The 17,064-nt window shown below is 35.7% G+C and overlaps 1 protein-coding gene across 1 annotated transcript in view; it reads left to right on the top strand.

The window, feature by feature from the left end:
- The window catches only part of RTTN (rotatin), a 43,314-nt gene extending 28,976 nt beyond the window's left edge, over nucleotides 1–14,338 (top strand). Inside the window, 10 exon segments of the mRNA XM_031552808.1 lie at nucleotides 1,163–1,256; nucleotides 3,955–3,958; nucleotides 4,071–4,148; nucleotides 5,590–5,716; nucleotides 7,215–7,414; nucleotides 8,331–8,598; nucleotides 9,734–9,837; nucleotides 10,191–10,224; nucleotides 10,227–10,256; nucleotides 12,899–14,338. Coding sequence (XP_031408668.1) covers nucleotides 1,163–1,256; nucleotides 3,955–3,958; nucleotides 4,071–4,148; nucleotides 5,590–5,716; nucleotides 7,215–7,414; nucleotides 8,331–8,598; nucleotides 9,734–9,837; nucleotides 10,191–10,224; nucleotides 10,227–10,256; nucleotides 12,899–12,981 — 1,022 coding nt within the window. The 3' untranslated portion in view covers nucleotides 12,982–14,338.
- Nucleotides 14,339–17,064: the final 2,726 nt, after the last annotated feature.

The raw sequence follows: 17,064 nt of genomic DNA on the forward strand, positions 1-17,064 counted from the left end.
GCTGGTTTGTTGGTCCTTTAAACCTAGATCGCACTGAAATATATATCTTAGGTATGTCCACTCAATGCCTGATCCTAGTAGTGGCAGAAAACTCCAATCTTCAAATCCTATTTCCTGCTACTTCCAAAGGTATTAATGGTCTTCTCAGCCTTTGCTTCAATCAACGTGGTTCTTATGTTGAAGACCCACTAAGTCATCTAAGACCTGACTGATGTAAAAGCACTACAAGTGCTTAAGCAGCCTTTAAATCCTAACTGTGATACAGCACAAGTCTTAAAGAGGAGTTCTGGAATTCAAATTATTGTCCAGAAAATATCTATAGCTCTACCATCAAAATTCAGCTCTTAAGAACTACTTTTAAATGCACAAATGCAATGTCCTGCACATGGAGAGGAACAACAGCTTAAAACTGTGCAGCTGAAGGACCTTGAGATAAGCAGTAGGCTGATTGTGAGAAGACTAGGAGCATTTTGGACTATATTAAGCGTAGCCAATAGGTTGAGGGAAAAGATTATCTTCCTCTACCTAGCACTTTCTAGGCCAAGTCTGGAATAATGTATCCAGATTTGTCCCAGTACAAGAAAGTTATCAGCAAATTGGTGCCATTTCAGTGGAAGGCCAACAGGGTGGGCAGGATCTGGAGCTTAGAGGAGAGACTGAGGCCAATGGCCTTCAACCTGGAGAAGAGGAGGCTTTGGGTGGGACCTAATATTACCTGCATGTATATATGAGGTTGTGAAGACAGATTTTTTCACAGTGTGTAGAAAAGGAGGATGAGAAAGAATGGGCAAAAATTGAAACGAGGTTGTTTGAATGTCCTTCGTTCTTGAGATCATTCTGCTAGGTGCAATCCAACTCAGGGACTATAGTAGTTACTTCCTGATATCAAGGATATGATATGAATTTGCAGAATTTGGAGAATTGAATAATTAAACTTCAAGAGAGTAATAGTAATCATCATCTTTGTAAGAGCTAAAATCTTCTGTTCCACAATGCCTGTTGGCATACTATTGTGTGCTACTAACACCTAATCTTAGTTTTTTTTTAAATTATTACTATGTTTTTATTTTGAATTGCTTTGAAAATTCGCATTACAACAAGGTATTTTGAATTCTTTTGTTTATGAATGAGTTTCTAAATATTAATGATTTTTGTCTCCCAGTTGACCTGATAGGTAGCTGTATAGAACAGATGAAGCATATTCATGCGCAGCTGAATGTGGATTCTCTAAAGCCTGGGAAAGCACAGAAAAAAAGGTAACTGTAAAAAAACAAAAACCAAAAAAACAAAACAAACAAAAACACACAAACAAAAAAAAGCAAACCAGAAGACTGATATGATAAGACACTTCTCAGCTTTTTTTTTTTTCTCTCCTTGAAGTGTGTACTGTTGGTAGCTGCATCAGATGAAAGAAAATAAATGACAGCTTGTAGTGGATCTTTATAGAGAGCTTCCTTAAGAATCTCCACGTACAGGGATTTTGCAAACTTGATTATTTGTTTGTTTTTTTCAGAGTTGGATTTCCAGCCTTAACAGTCATGCTCCTGCCCAGCGTAGCTCATTTTTCTCACCTTGTTTTCACAAGAATAAATCTTTTCCATTTTTCATTTTTTCCTCCCTCTTTTGAGCTGTCCTCACCATTTTCTTATTGTCTTTTCCTGCACCAATCTCCTTCCTATCCCGCAACTTGTTGTGCATTTTACTTGTGCATATAAATCTTGTTCTTTATTCTCTAACTTCTTTGTTTTCCAATTACATTGCATTTTCTGTCCTACATAGTTGGATTGGATGCTTTGATCTCTTATCAGACTCAGCTGACCTTGTCATTAGCTTATCAGCTTGTTTACCTCGTGTATGTGCTCCTTCCACTATCAGTATTCCCATGTTCTTCACTCCATTCACAAGGTTTTTTTTAGCTTTTCTTTTTTAATTTTCATTCATTCCATCATCAGACTCATCTATTACCCAGCTCTTCCTTACCACATCTAAAAATAGATGATTTATTATAATACAACAGTCTCATAAGTTTCTGCCTGCTTTCTACTATTTTCATCTAAGAGAATTATTAAAATGCAAGTAATGACTTCTGCTGTCAAATTTGATATCATACAATCCCACATTAACTTGCAATTGCAGAAAGTATCTTTCTGCAGGATAGATGTGCATTGTTTAAGCTAGATATTATTTTCCTCTTTGTCATTGGTACAAACAGACATTAAGCTTGATTTGTGAGGATGTGAAACTGCATTTTGTAACAATGAGCTCTTACAGGAATTTGACCCTGATATTTGAAGATCATAATGATTTCTCTTCAGACCTAAACACTTTATTATCCCTTCTTCAAGGGATGGAGGCTGAAAAGTGTCCTGTGCTGAGTATGCCCATTGAGGTTGGAGTTTGTTCCTCTCCTATATTTGTTGGGCTGAGAAGGGCAAAGCTGGGGGGCATGTGCTTCTCAGTAAAGATAGAAGGAATTTAAAATCTGAAAGAAAGAACCCTATGAGAAGGGTGACCTTGACTAGCCAGAAGGATTTTTTATATTTAATGAAGAATTTTTGGAAAGAAATTTGCAGAAAACTTTCTGGCACATTTCCCCATTGAGCTGGGACTGTAAATTATTGCAGCATATGTAAGTGTGCTCTTGTTTGTATGTGGTGACGCATAAAGATAAGTAACTTGGTTTTGTGTGAGAGAAAGCCATACAAACCACCTGTCAGCCCACTTTGGGGCGCATCTCTTAAAGTAAGGTTAGAAGAGGTAATTCTTTGTCTTATTTTGACTGTTGGGGAAAAATATATTTGAACTACAGTCTCAGTGCAACTGAGGCATTTGACCTGAGATTCCTTTTCTGTCACATGATACTAGCCAAGTGCACATACATATAGCCAAGCTTTAGAAAAGGTCTCAGAACAAGGTCTTAGTAAAAATCAAGATAGCCTAAAGCAAATAAATTAAGATAGTTGTATTAAGTTGTATAGTTGTATGAGTTGTATTAAGTATTAGTTGTAGCTTGGGGATTTTTATAGGATTTATTGCTATTTGAGTTTATCAAGTAAATTAATCCATAAAAAAAGTTCTTCAAGGATCTTTTTTTTTGTATCTTACTTAGTTAAAAATGAGACTAACCAGTCATAAGATGTTTTTAAAAGGAGGATATGTATGTTTCTTTTTTTAATTACATCTGACTTTCATTAACTTTTTTTGAGATTCGTAATTCATATTTAAATGTCATCAACTGTAATTGGTATGATTTACAAGCAAATACTGTTGTTTCACCTTATTGGAGAATAAGCATGAATCCTACTTTACATCTTTTTTCCTTTATGCTTATAGGTATAGAAGTATGGAAACAGTCTCCTGGGTTGAACAATCTTATTGGAATTTGGTCATCTTTCAGAAGTGGTTTAGTGTATCAACCTCATGGTAGTTAGAGGTCAAGCCATCATTATTTTTTTAGTGTCACAGAGCTACCATGAAGATAAATATTTTTTTTTACTTTTATACTTGAAAGTCTTCATGATAGTTCACTGTCCAAAGGTCTATATTTATCTTTGTACTATTCTTACGAGGTCAGAAACTTTCCAATATGAAGAATTGTGAACTAAGACAGAGAGAATAATCGATGAACTGGTCTGACCAAATACAGAGATCTGCAAGATAGAGATAGTTTATCTTTATTTTCACCCAAGGATTTTAAATAGGTGCTTTTAGGAAGTGATTTATCTGACTTTTTTTTTTTTAGATTTCTGCTTTACGATGGTACAACTCAAACCTGGGAATTGTTCCATCCCATTCTTCTTTAATTGTCAGAGAAATTGAGCTCTACATTACAAATCTCTGCATTTGGCCAGTTCAGTCCCGCTGGAAATAGTGTGGTTTAAAAAGAGAGAGGAGGAAGAGTGCAGGTATACACGTTTAAAGCAAACTGAAAGAAATCTAACCTGAAATCAGAAGGAAAGTATGTGGAAGACATTTGACCTGTACACTGATACCTTAGATTTTCACCTCTCATTTCCCATGTATTCTTTTTGTATTTTTGTGCTTATCTTCAAATGTTTTTATCTAAATAGGAGGATAGCCTTAAAAAGCAGTTAAGATGTGCTATGCAGCTTCTTAGAAACTGCCTCTTTCAAAATGAAGAGTGCAAGGTAAGTAATTTCTTACAGGAGTACCTCTGTCAAGGGCATGTGCTTAGCCTGCTTTTTGTATATAGAGCAACATGTTAGTAGGACGAGAGGGAATGGCCTCAAGTTGTGCCAGGGGAGATTCAGGTTGGACGTTAGGAAATACTACTCCAAGAGAGCAGTCAGGCACTGGAATGGGCTGCCCAGGGAGGTTGTGGAGTCACTAACCTTGGTAACGTTCAAGGAACATTTAGATGTTGTGTTGAGGGACATAGTTTCGTGAGAACTATGGGTGATAGGTGGATGATTGGACTGGATGATCTTGTAGGTCTTTTCCAACCTTGATGATTTAATGATTCTGTACGTTACAGGCCTACATAAGCCAATTGGTTATCCAAATGGTATATATCCCATATACCAATGCTTTGGCTACACTGATGCAACCTTTCCCTTCCAGAATCAAGACCATTTCCTTTACACCAAGGCAAAAATCAAATGAGATTATTGTTGAGAGTTCTCCTTGTTTTCATCAAGGGTCTGCAGAATTGTTTGCTTGAAAAAGAGAAGGATGTTGTTGATAACTGATTTTCTATTATTTGCTCTGTACAACTGCACTTTTTTATTTCCATGCTCTTTGAGTTCCAGTTAGTTTAATTGGACTAGCTGTAGAATGGGGAGCTCTTGAATAATAGCAACTGGAGTGAATAAATCTTTGCCTTTATTTGCATGTCTCCCAGTAATTAAAACTTTTTAGGGTGGTTCTAGAATAACAATTTCGACTTACTGGCATATTTCTTCACAGGAATAAATTTAATTGCTAGAAGATAATTGTCAGTAAATATTGTATTATAAATCTGTGCAGAAACTAAAATATGGATATATAATGTATACTTGAGAATTTGCTACTCAAGTATTTTAATACTAAGATATATGGCAACGTGTAGGCGTGCATATCACTAAAAGAGATTTCAAAGGAGATTACTGAAATAAAAGTTAAAATATTTAGAACTGAACAATGTCTATAAAGAATTACAGAATCACAGAATCGTAAGGGTTGGAGGGGATCTCCAGAGATTATCAAGTCCAACACCCCTGCCAAAGCAGGTTTCCTATACCTGGTCCCACAAGTAGGCTTCCAGGCGGGTCTTGAATATCTCCAGAGAAGGAGACTTCACAACTAGGCAGCCTGTTCCAGTGCTTCGTCACCCTCACTATAAAGAAGTTCTTGCGCACATTTGTGCAGAACTTCCTATGCTGCATTTTCTGGCCGTAAGTTGTCTTGTGGAACTATACATGTTTCTGTACAATATTTTAAAGCAAATTAATGAGGCACAGTAAGAAAAAACTTGTTTTTCTCACTTTGTTTATACTTGAGTATACTTGAGTATATACTATAGTAATGTAGTAATTATATAGTAATATGGTATTTACATAGTAATATAAATTCTTCATCATGATTTCATAGATAGCAGCACTCAAAGCTCATCTTGTTCCTGTTCTGCATTTGCTGTGGCCATGGCTTTTAATAGATGACTCCTCAATGGAAGTAGCTCTGCATTTGCTTTGTGTCTACACTGCATACTACCCTGCAGGTATAGTCTCTCTGTGATGTAATATATCAAAATATTTAAAAAGAATAATTAGGATAGCATAAAAAGGGAGCAGAAAAAAGCATAATGGGAAAAGAATGTTTATTACTACTGCTAGAACAGAGTATAAAAGCACTGGTCCATCAAAGTCTATCAAGAGTTTTAATTTTAACAGATTCAAGTCTCCTGCTCAGATCCTGTTTCACTGGGTTGGATTTAGCAATAATACAGTTGTATTAAAGGATTAAATAGCATTTAATTCAAACCACGTCTGTTGGTTACACTGAAAGTCTTACTGAACTAAATAGTATACTATAGAAATACTGCTATGGGAATTTTATTGTCGAGAACAATGTTATCAGTACTTCATACAGTTTATATTTTGTTCCTTGTTTAAAATATAGTAATCTACTTTAATTTCATATTGTATTTCTTCTATTTATATATTGGTCTCAGTAACTAGATTGATAAAAGTGCATTTTTCATAAGAATCCTCTTCGTTTAAGGAAATCCTCTTTTCCACTGAGTAATTATCCTCACTGCTCATTCCATATCCGGGTTGTCAACTTAGATAACAATTTGTTTGTGACTTGAGGAAACATAGGTATTTGATGATTTCTCCCTATTAAAATACCCTTAGGAGTTAGCTTTTAAGAATATTAACAACTGAGCGTTTTCACCCTCTTTTTAAACTTATATCTCCAGATCTTACATCAGTCTATGATATCTTTTTCATAAATACATTATTTTTAAAATGGTCTTCAGAAATACATGAATGTATTCACCAGCCACAGTGAATGTGTAAGGTTCTGTGAAATGCTGGAAATTGAGCTTAAAGTTCTGATGGTCCTCTTGCTCCTCTGTGTGACTCTAGACTGTATCAATCCTTGCTAATAAGACTTTAATTTAATAATGTTTCCTCTTTCTGTTCATAGTTTTGTTTATGAGGTGACCCAAACTTACCTATTCTAAACTGCTTATCCACTTCTGCTTAATGCAGTCAAAGAAAACATGTATATGTTTGTAACAGTTGAAAATGGTCTGATTTTTATTTACTTTTGCCATATAAATAATTAACCATGGTTACAGTTCACAAATACCACTAAATAAAAATGTATGAATGCATATTTTTACATAAACGCTGTATTGGTAACTTCGTTGTTCTCTGTTGATGTGTTAATTTGAGCTTGCAGTTCTGTAGTGTAGCATTTTACTTTCTACTATGGTTAAAACTTTCACAAGTATAGAGACCTGATTTCTAAAGCAAATTCAGAGGATTGGTTTGGATTCTCATGCCACATAAGAGTGTACTCTTATTAGAGTGTACCTGTCTTTAAGGAGACACTCTAAGACAGAGCAATTACTTTTTTTTAACAGTAGAAGAACAGTAGACTGCTGTTCCTGTAAATTTTCGTATTCTCCATTCTTTCATTAATTTCTTCTTTTTTTAAAAAATGTATACATATTTAGTCTTATATGGTAAATGTTTTATTTCCTTAAGGTTGTGCTTCACTTTGTTGGACCAGTGGTGGACAATCATCACTTCTGTCTGTACGAAGTGCAGCTGGCAGTTCATTAATGCATAACATCTTGAAATTGGCTTCCCAAGTATCCGATGATAACAGCCCACTTCAGCACGTGATCTTTGATCTTCTTTCTAACCTTGCTCTATCTCATGACTGTAAAGGAATTATTCAGAAAGTAAGTAAATAATATTCTTCACTTTTTTTTTTCTTTTAATATGTGATGTAAGCATTTTGCTTTTTGTAATAAACCCTCATACTTCAGTATGGAGTGTCTTGTGATCATGGCTAAACTGTCCCATTTTTCTCAGCCTTTACCCATATGTGAATAGATGCTCTAGTCCCTTACTCAGCTTTGTGGCCAATTGTTGTATTCTTCACCATGCCTGTGTCTCTTGAAACACTCAGAACTCAGGAAAGTATTACAGGCTTGCCAGTTGATGGGAAGGATCTCCCTCGACCTATTGGCAATGCTTTGTCTAATGCAGCCTAAGATACTTTTAGCCTTCTCAGTGGCAGTAGCACATTTCTACCTCATGTTCCTCTAGGATCTGTGAGTCCTTGTCTACAAAACTGCTTTCTATCTGGGTGGCCCTCAGCATGTACTGGGAGTACCCACATATTTCTCCTTGTTGAAATTCATGAGGTTCTTGCCAGCCAAATTTTCCATGTTCTTGAGTTCGCCCTGGATGGCAGCATGATCCTCTGACATACCAGCCACTCTTCCCAGCTTTGTCTCATATGCAAACTTGCTGCAGATATGTTGTCTATGACTGTATATGGAGGGAATGATACTGTTCATTTAACACTTGTTAATATAAGTGAGGAATAAAGAACATATTATATAAATACTACACTGATTCAATATAATTGCTTATAGCTCATTTGGGGGGCCAAAACAATATAACAATATAAAGCAAACCAGAATGCTTATGTAGTGATGCAAGTTCTAATTTAAGTAAATATATTATATTAATACAACTAAAACATTAATATTAGGTTTTGGTCAAGTATATACCTTGGAAAGTCTAAACAGCAGTGAAGAAACCATTGAACAGTACATATCCTAACATCCTTTTTGTTCCTTCTGACAGAGTAACTTCCTGCAGAACTTTTTGTCTCTTTCGTTACCAAAAGGAAGTCATAAAAATCCTAGCAATGTGTGTACTCTTTGGCTAAAGCTGCTACTGAACATATCTTTTGGAGAAGATGGACAGCAAATGATTATGAAGATAAATGGGTTTTTAGACCAGATAGTGGAAATGTGTAAATGCAAACACAAAAGCAGCCAACATATAGCATTACTTATTCTACATAACATATGTTTTAGTCCAACAAATAAGCCTAAGATATTAGCTAATGGTAAGTGCATGAAATGTATTAAATCTAATTAAAAATATGTCTTCCATGATACCATATTTTGGTGCATTTTGTGTTACTGATCAAGATCTTAATATTATTTAGAAAAGCATATTTATAAAAATGATTTTCGTAGAAGCTGTTTTAGAACTGATGCTTTGGCAGAAGTGCATTCAAAATAAGAATATTTAGCAAAAGGAAAAGCAAAGTAGTTTTTACAAAATTATTGTGAAAGATTTGTAATAATCTAGTTCAGAATTTTTTAATAGAAATTTCTACCATGGAAGTTCATCTCTTCAAATGAAACCTTATTATTTCCTGCAAATCATGGCTATTGAAACAAACTATTATGTGTTCTGTCATGAGCTGAAAATGTTTATGATAGTGATAAAGTTATGATCATGGCATGTATGTTTAATGTAACAACAAGGACAGAACTGTTCTTGATTGGATTTTTTGTTTTGTTTTGTTTTTTGTTTGGTTTTGGGTTTTATTTGTTGTTGTTTTTCCTAGGATGTTTCAGGTTCTCCCTCATTTAATTGCAGACAGAATACTCCTGCCTTCCTTATGACTTTTAAGCAGATCTTCTATAGTGTCCATCCTTTTAGATTTTTCCCTGATGCTGCCTTAATTAAGCATATGTTATTCATATACATTATCTGTGTATTTTGTGAACACTCTTACCTGAGTCTGATTTCACAGTCAGGCTAGGAGATTAAAGTACTTACTGTAGAGAGAAAAATATTTTTCATCAGTTACAAATCACTTTCATTGCAATTACTATGGGAAATAAAAACATCTTAATTTCCATCTTGATGTGGCTCTAATTGTGGCTCCTGAGAGTTACAACAGCTTCCTAGCTTCCTCAGTCCCTATGCATATCTGATGCCTGTATAACATGTGCATGTTTTATTACTCATTGCTTATTTTTTAGCACTCATTGTTTTTTTGTTTGTTTTTAAACACTTTGTGAGCATATTTAAATTTAATCTGATATTGTAACTTGTGTAATTCCTCTACTATACCAATACATGTCATATAAAATGTGCACTCCAAGTATAAAACTAGAGAAATGTAAATATAATTATGGCTTTGATATTTTCTTGATGGTTTATTTGTTCTATTTATTTATTTTAAGATAAAGCTATTGCAGTGCTAACTACCTCTTTGGAAAGTGATAGTTGTGCAGTTCAGAGAATTGGAGCAGCTTCACTTTGGGCATTGCTTCACAACTATCAGAAGGTTAGTATTTGAGAAATACTTGAATAAAAATGCAATGTTTCTTTTATGCATGGCAACTTTTAAGTAAATAAAACTTACATCAGCAGCTCCATCTTCTTATTTTAATCACAGAGATACTCAGGGTTGGGGTTTGAACCACAAAAGTAAGCAACTTGTCCTGTGTGATTTCACTCTGCTTATATAAATATACTCTGTATGATGATAACATATGCTAATTCTAAAATTCAAGAATGTTACTTCCTGTTGAGTTATCGTCAATATCCATTTACAAGCAGGGAAGCTGAGTTTGTTGTTCAAGTGTCAAGGTGGGGAGAAAAAATGAAGTCATTGTATTTTGTTTCTGTGTGCTGCAGGCAAAAGTGACTTTGAAGAATCCATTAATAAGGAGAAAATAGATGAAGCGTATTCTTTAGTGAAAAGTAAGTTTTAATCTCAGCTAATTCCAATTCTGTATTTTTCAAGTAGCTCATTAGTGCATTTCAATATATATTGTCAGAGTAATTTTTGGCTTGCTGCTAGGTTTTGAGAGGATACTTTCATGTCTAAAATCATGAGTACTGATATGATTTATAGCCAGACATCTTTTAAATGTAGATAGTAAAATGTCATTTCCTTAAAAAATTTCATACAAGGTCTCAGGTGATAGGTAAGGCTCGTTTGTAAGAATAGGTCTGATTTTTGTCTGCAGCATATTGTTTGATTTTGTTTCATGCTATATTCCCATGTTAATGATTTAGGAAAAAAAGTTGTTCTTGTAGCTTAAACTTTGCTTAAAGAGTTCTCAAAGTCACGATATTCAGTTACATAGAGAAGGAATCAGAACAGATGGTTGTGTCAGTCTTAAAACACTATACTATGAATTAGTTGGCTTTTTGGAGCTTAAGGGTTTTCTGAAGTACCTGAAGATAACTACAGTTTTGAGTAGCTTTTGTACGATAGATTGCTAAACTCAAGAGCATTCATTTTGAAATGATATTCAAGCACTAGGCTGGAGCTGCAGCTTCAGTAGGTAATAATGGATTTGTATGTTGTAATTTGTTGCATCAGACTCTCATCTTGCAAAAGCATGCAAATACTTAATTTTAAATCAGTGAATTTTCTTCCTTAATTAATTTGCTCTACACTAGTATTCAGACAGGGTAATCAGTACAGAGGCTTGTAATACAAAGTTGTCTTCATATTCTGAAAGACAGAATTGCCACAAAATTTCTGCTTATAGTACACTATTTGTCAGGATCTTAATTAGGAGATGCTAGAACAGCTCATAGCTTAATTCTTCCACAGAATCACAGAATCACCGAGGTTGGAAAAAACCTTCAAATCATCCAGTCCAACCATCCACCTATCACCAATAGTTCTCAATAAACCATGTCCCTCAACACAAAATCCAAACATTCCTTCAACACCTCCAGGGTTTTCCCTGGTGACTCCACCGCCTCCCTGGGCAGCCCATTCCAGTGCTTAACCACTTTTTCAGAGAAGTAGTATTTCCTAACATCCAGCCTACATCTCCCCTGGCGCAGTTTGAAGCCATTCCCTCTAGTCCTATCACCAGTTACACGAGAGAAGAGGCCGACCCCCAGCTCCCCAGCTCACTACAACCTCCCTTCAGGTAGTTATAGAGAGCAATAACGTCTCCTCTGAGCCTCCTCTTCTCCAGACTGAACAATACCTGATCCTTCAGCCGCTTCTCATAAGGCCAGTGCTCCAGACCCCTCACCAGCTTTGTCACCCTTCTTTGAACCCACTCCTCAATGTCTTTCTTGCAGTGAGGGACTGGACAAAGTATTCGAGATGCGGCCTCACCAGAGCCGAGTACAGAGGGACAATCACTTCCCTGGTCCTGCTGGCAACACCATTCCTGATGCAAGCCAGGATGCCATTGGCCTTCTTGGCCACCTGGGAACACTGCTGGCTCATGTTCAGCTGGGCATCAATCAATACCCCCAGGTCCATTTCCTCCACACAATCTTCTGGCCACTCTGCCCCAAGCCTGTAGCATTGCCTGAGGTTGTTGCGGCCAAAGTGCAGGACCCAGCATTTGGCCTTGTTGAACCTCAGCCCAGCTATCCAGCCTGTACAGATCCCTCTGTAGGGCCTTGCTACCCACAGGCAGATCGACACTTCCAGCCAACTTGGTGTCATCCGCAAACTTACTGAGGGTGCACTCAATGCCCTCCCATACTATGTCAACTCTAATCCATTGTGCTGATGTTCCAAATTCATCCTTTACTAAGTCAAACACTAACTGTAGTATAAAGCAAGGTATTCAAATACTAAAAACATGCTAATAGACAACTTTGTGTTGACATTAATAGCACAACAAAACTTAGACTGTTCAAATCAACAAGGTAGAAATACGTGATTTTTCACAGACTAGTACTTAATAATATTGATCCATGTTTATTGATATACTACTTTAGAATGGAAAGTCATAGTCTGAAATATTGATTTTTAAATTCAGTAAACATTTAAATATCAAAATAATGACTACAAAATACTTTATGGACCTGTAGTTGTTACAGTTTACAGTCATGTGAAGTTGTCTTCAATATTTTCCTGCAAAAATTTATTTATTGGCCTACCCTAGTGATTCTTTAATTAATTTACAGTGACAATTGAGCTAAAATGGTAGATTGTTCTTCTAACTATAAGTGGTGGATTTTTTTTCAACATGTCTTTTGTTCTTTTCCATTGCTCACTTTGCTTTCCCCCAAAAGTTTTGGAAAAAAAACCAAAGGATTATCTTATTGTAGCATAGCAGAATCAAAAGACAGTTTTCACTTTGTTCTTACTTTGTTCTTACAACTGAGTGGGGTCGTTGGAAAGCAACACACACACACACACACACACACACGTGTGCACACACACACAAACTCAAACAAATAAACAAAAAAATTGAAACATTAAATATTTGTTTTAATTTTTCTATTCCATAACGCAGAATGCTCATAAAATAGGATATGGATTAAATGCGAGGCATCTGATTTGATCTTTGGAAAATATGATTTTTTATTAAGAATCAATTTGAAATTAAGATCTTGTTTTTATTTCATTTTAGGTACTCCACAGCCAGAAGGAAATGAGCTAAATGCCTATTACTTAAAATGCTTAGAGAATGTAGTGCAGCTTCTTGATTGTTAACGACTATCAGATGAATTCTCATCTTGAAATCAGACAGATTGCTCAATGGGATTCTGGAATTCAAAGAAAGCACTTTTAATTCATGGATTTATGGCAGCAGCATGCATGCTGTGGAAGCAATTTATGAAGTCTTTGAAAAAGGGAGTTGATTGCTTTGAACCAAAGAGGTTGCATTAAATGTAGCTTAGACTTTTTGTACTCTAATCCCAATGGGGAATTATAATGATGCTGCTATGTAAAGTATGTATGAAGAAGAATGAATGTACAGAGAAAAAAGATGTGAAAAGTCAGTAATTTTTTAAATTGTTACTATAAGTTATTAGAATTGCTCTTTTGGATTGGTCTTAATAAAATCTTGCTTTTTTTTAAAATTTGTTTAATTCAGTTTAATGTTTGCTTATAGTCTGTAATTTGTAATGTCACAGATAAACACACTGAAAACAGGTTTAAGAACTTAAAATATTGACAGTCATGTTGTGTTATACCTGATAGATATAGAGTAGCAGTCGATGGTCCCTTCCAACACAACCCATTCTATGATTTTATGAAATAGATTGTGTACGTGACTTGATACTGCTTGTATGACATAACCATGATGCTTACAATAGCTGGATTAAGTCATTACTAGAAATGTAATTCAATTATCAGCTATCCATCCTGTCCTGACAAAACAAAACGCTAAGAGAGACCATCAAAGCCTGATTCTTTTTCATATTATACACTGTATATAGTTACTTGCAAAGTAGTTATTAAATGCTGTTGTTCTCATCCCACAGTATTGCAGAAATTTAAGCCGCAAGGCTAGTGAGAGTGAGAATGATCAACAGTAGTTAGCTCTGCAAGTTAGTGTTTTCTGCCAAGGCTTAATGGATAGGCATCACACTAGCAAGTACTGATTCTTCTTTGTTTCAGCATAATCAACCCTGATGATTTCTCTCAATTTAAGTTGTAAGTCACAACAAAGATTGCTTGCCACTTTGCTTCCTTTGTCAGAGACACAAAAAGTGAGAGCACTTATTGCCAAATTAGTTTTAATGGAAATAAGCAATCATTTAGCAAGAGCTCTTTCAGAGTGCAGAAATACACGTAGATCTGATTAGATAAAATAGAGCTGTATTTTTAAAGCTTATTCAGCCTTGAATTTTATTTCAGTCTGATTCATATTAAAATGTTTTTATTGATCTAGAATTCTTGAAGTCCATAGCCTTTTAAAGAAAGTGTATTCTCAAGAAATGGAACTATACAATGTTGCAGAGTGCAAATCAAGAGATGTTTGAAGTCTCATAGCTCTAAAGGCAAACTAACAGCCTCACTATTGATCTATGTAAGTCTGTGCAGATAGGACTTTGTCTTGTAAATTCTTCACAGGATGCTGGATTATTTAGTTTATCTTTTTTTTTTTTTTTTGTCCTTCTGAATATCTGTAATCATAGTTGAATTATATCATTGAATTCACCTACAGTATAATAATAAGAACATAAAACAAATGCCTGTACTCTTAAACATTTCAATTTTACTGAGCTGTAGAAATTCTTGAAGAAATTATTCATGTTAAAAAATCCAGAAAAATTGCTAGTACATTTGTTTTTACAGAGCAAAGATAGAACTTCTATTTGCTCTGTATTTTGAGATGTTTTACAGTAGTGGGAAGCAATTGTAGCAATGGTGTAAGTAAATAGTTGTGGTTGGTATTTATTTATCCTCAGGAAAATGTAAAGATTTTAGCCTCTAAGGAGTATATACTTCAAATCTCTGGACCTGCTCCAACAGCTCAGTGTCCTTGTGTTGAGGGCCCCAGAACTGAATGCAGTACTCCAGGTGAGGTCTCACCAGTGGAGAGTAGAGGGGCAGAATCAACTCCCTCAATCTGCTGGTCATGCTTCTCTTAATGCAACCTGGGATACAGTTGGCCTGGGCTGCAAGCGCATATTGCTGGCTTGTGTTGAATCTTTCATCAACCAACACCACTAAATCCTTCTCCTCAGGGCTGCATTTGTGCTTGGGATTTCTCTGACCCAGGTGCAGGACCTTGCTTGTGGCCTTGTTAAACTTCATGAGGTTGGCATGGGCCCACCCCTCAAGCCTGTTCAGGTCCTTCTTGATAGTATCCCTTCCTTTTAGCGTGTCAACTGCACCCCACAGCTTGGTGTCATCTGCAAACTTGCTGAGGGTGCACTCAAACCCTCAAGACTCAACTGTCTGTCATCTACAAAGATGTTAAATAAGAGCAGTCGCAGCACCAATCCCTGAGGAATGCCACTTGTTACCAGTCTCCACTTGGACACTGAGCCACTGACAACTCTCTGAATGTGACCATCCGGCCAATTCCTTATCCAGTGAGTGGTCCAATCCATCTTTCTTCAATTTGATGACCAGGATGTCATGAGGGATGGTGTCAAATGCTTTGCACAAGTCCAGGTAGTTGATATGAGTTTCTCTTCCTTTATCCACTAACATTGTAACTCTACCATAAAAAGCCAAGTCTGTCAGGTATGACTTGCCCTTGGTGTAGCCATGTTGGTTACCACCAGTCATTCTCATCACGTATTTTCCATGCTCCTTAGTAGGGTCTTCAGGGGAATCTGCTCTATGGATTATCTGACTTTGTTCAGTAACTCTGTAATAAATTAATTGAAGACTCTTAACTCATCAGTATTAATGTGTTAAAATGGTAACAGGAACCAGTCATTATCAAATTACTCTGAAAAAATAATGATGAATTGTTTAAATTGCATCATAGAACCAAAAGATTCAATATTATTTGTTTGTTGAAACCATGTGCATTATTACAATTTCTTGTTGCTCACTATTTTTTTCTAAACAGTATTAATTCCTCCTGCTTCTTAAGACCAGCCAAGAGTAACAGATGATTTCAGGAAGCTGACAGATATCTGTTAGTCTGTGGTTTTACCAAGTGTGGGTGATGCACGCAAGTCCTTTGGGCTAATTTCAAACTTGTGAAAGATGCGTCTTACAACTTGCAGATAATGATTATATCTGTTAAAAGGGTAAAACTATTACCCTTGCTCACCCTTCAAATGCGCTCCAAGAAATTATCATAGTAACTAGTTGTGACAGATAATTATCACAGACAAAAATGTTTTATTCATCTTAAATTGTATATATTAATGGTGCAGTGAGCTACGTACTTTTCCCAAATATAATTTATCATTGCATGTAGTGCTTTAAACTGCAACTGAGATTGATTTATTAAACGAGTATTCCAGTATAAACAAGTATTTTGTAGCAAACAGAGATTTCCAAAAATGAAATCTGATGTAAATTACATGAAATAATCTTTTATGATCTTAAGTATAGTGCTTTATTTACTTAGATGTTGTGAGATTTTAAGGCATACAGGGAGAAAAAAAGTCAATAAAATTCAGAATGGAAATAAGCAATGTTTTAAAATCCTAGTAGATATTTCAGAGTAAAATTAATTTCAGTAAATTTATAGGAGAAAGTTAGCTCAAAGTTTGCCCTGTTGAAAACTCTCTTTACAGTCCATGAGGACAGAGAGTTGTACCTAAATTCTGAAAGCACAAATGACACTCACTCATATTTCCTTAATGGACACACAGGCGGTTCACTTTATTTAGAGCAAGAAAGTTCTGTCCGAATGCAGTGCCTGTTGGTGATTGTTGGCGATAAGGATCAAATGAAATCAAGACCCAGTTTGTCTGCTGCTTCTCTCCAAAAACAAGGGAAAAAGTGTCTTAGCTGCGCGCTCAAGATTCTTGGTTCTGATATGTAGCAGCTGATCACTGATTTGTAAATCATTGTAGTGCAAAAAATGGTGTGCAATGTTTTTTCAAAAATAAGAAACAGGACCAAGAAAATTTGATTTATGTCCTTTCACAATTAATGCTGGCCAAGTCATATCTGCTTTCAGAAGTATCATTCAGTAATGGGCTTTCTGGCTGTATCAAAGTTGACAATCTGTTTTGAGGAGCCTGAGACCAAACCCCAAATCATGCGTATTACGTGAGAGCTTGCTATAAAATGATTTATAGCTAACTTGCTCCTTAAAAATAGAAATTTAGCATTGTTGTTGATGTAATGTTTGCCAAAAGCAGCAAAAAA

Source organism: Meleagris gallopavo, chromosome 3, assembly GCF_000146605.3.
Source record: "Meleagris gallopavo isolate NT-WF06-2002-E0010 breed Aviagen turkey brand Nicholas breeding stock chromosome 3, Turkey_5.1, whole genome shotgun sequence".
NCBI lineage: Eukaryota > Metazoa > Chordata > Aves > Galliformes > Phasianidae > Meleagris > Meleagris gallopavo.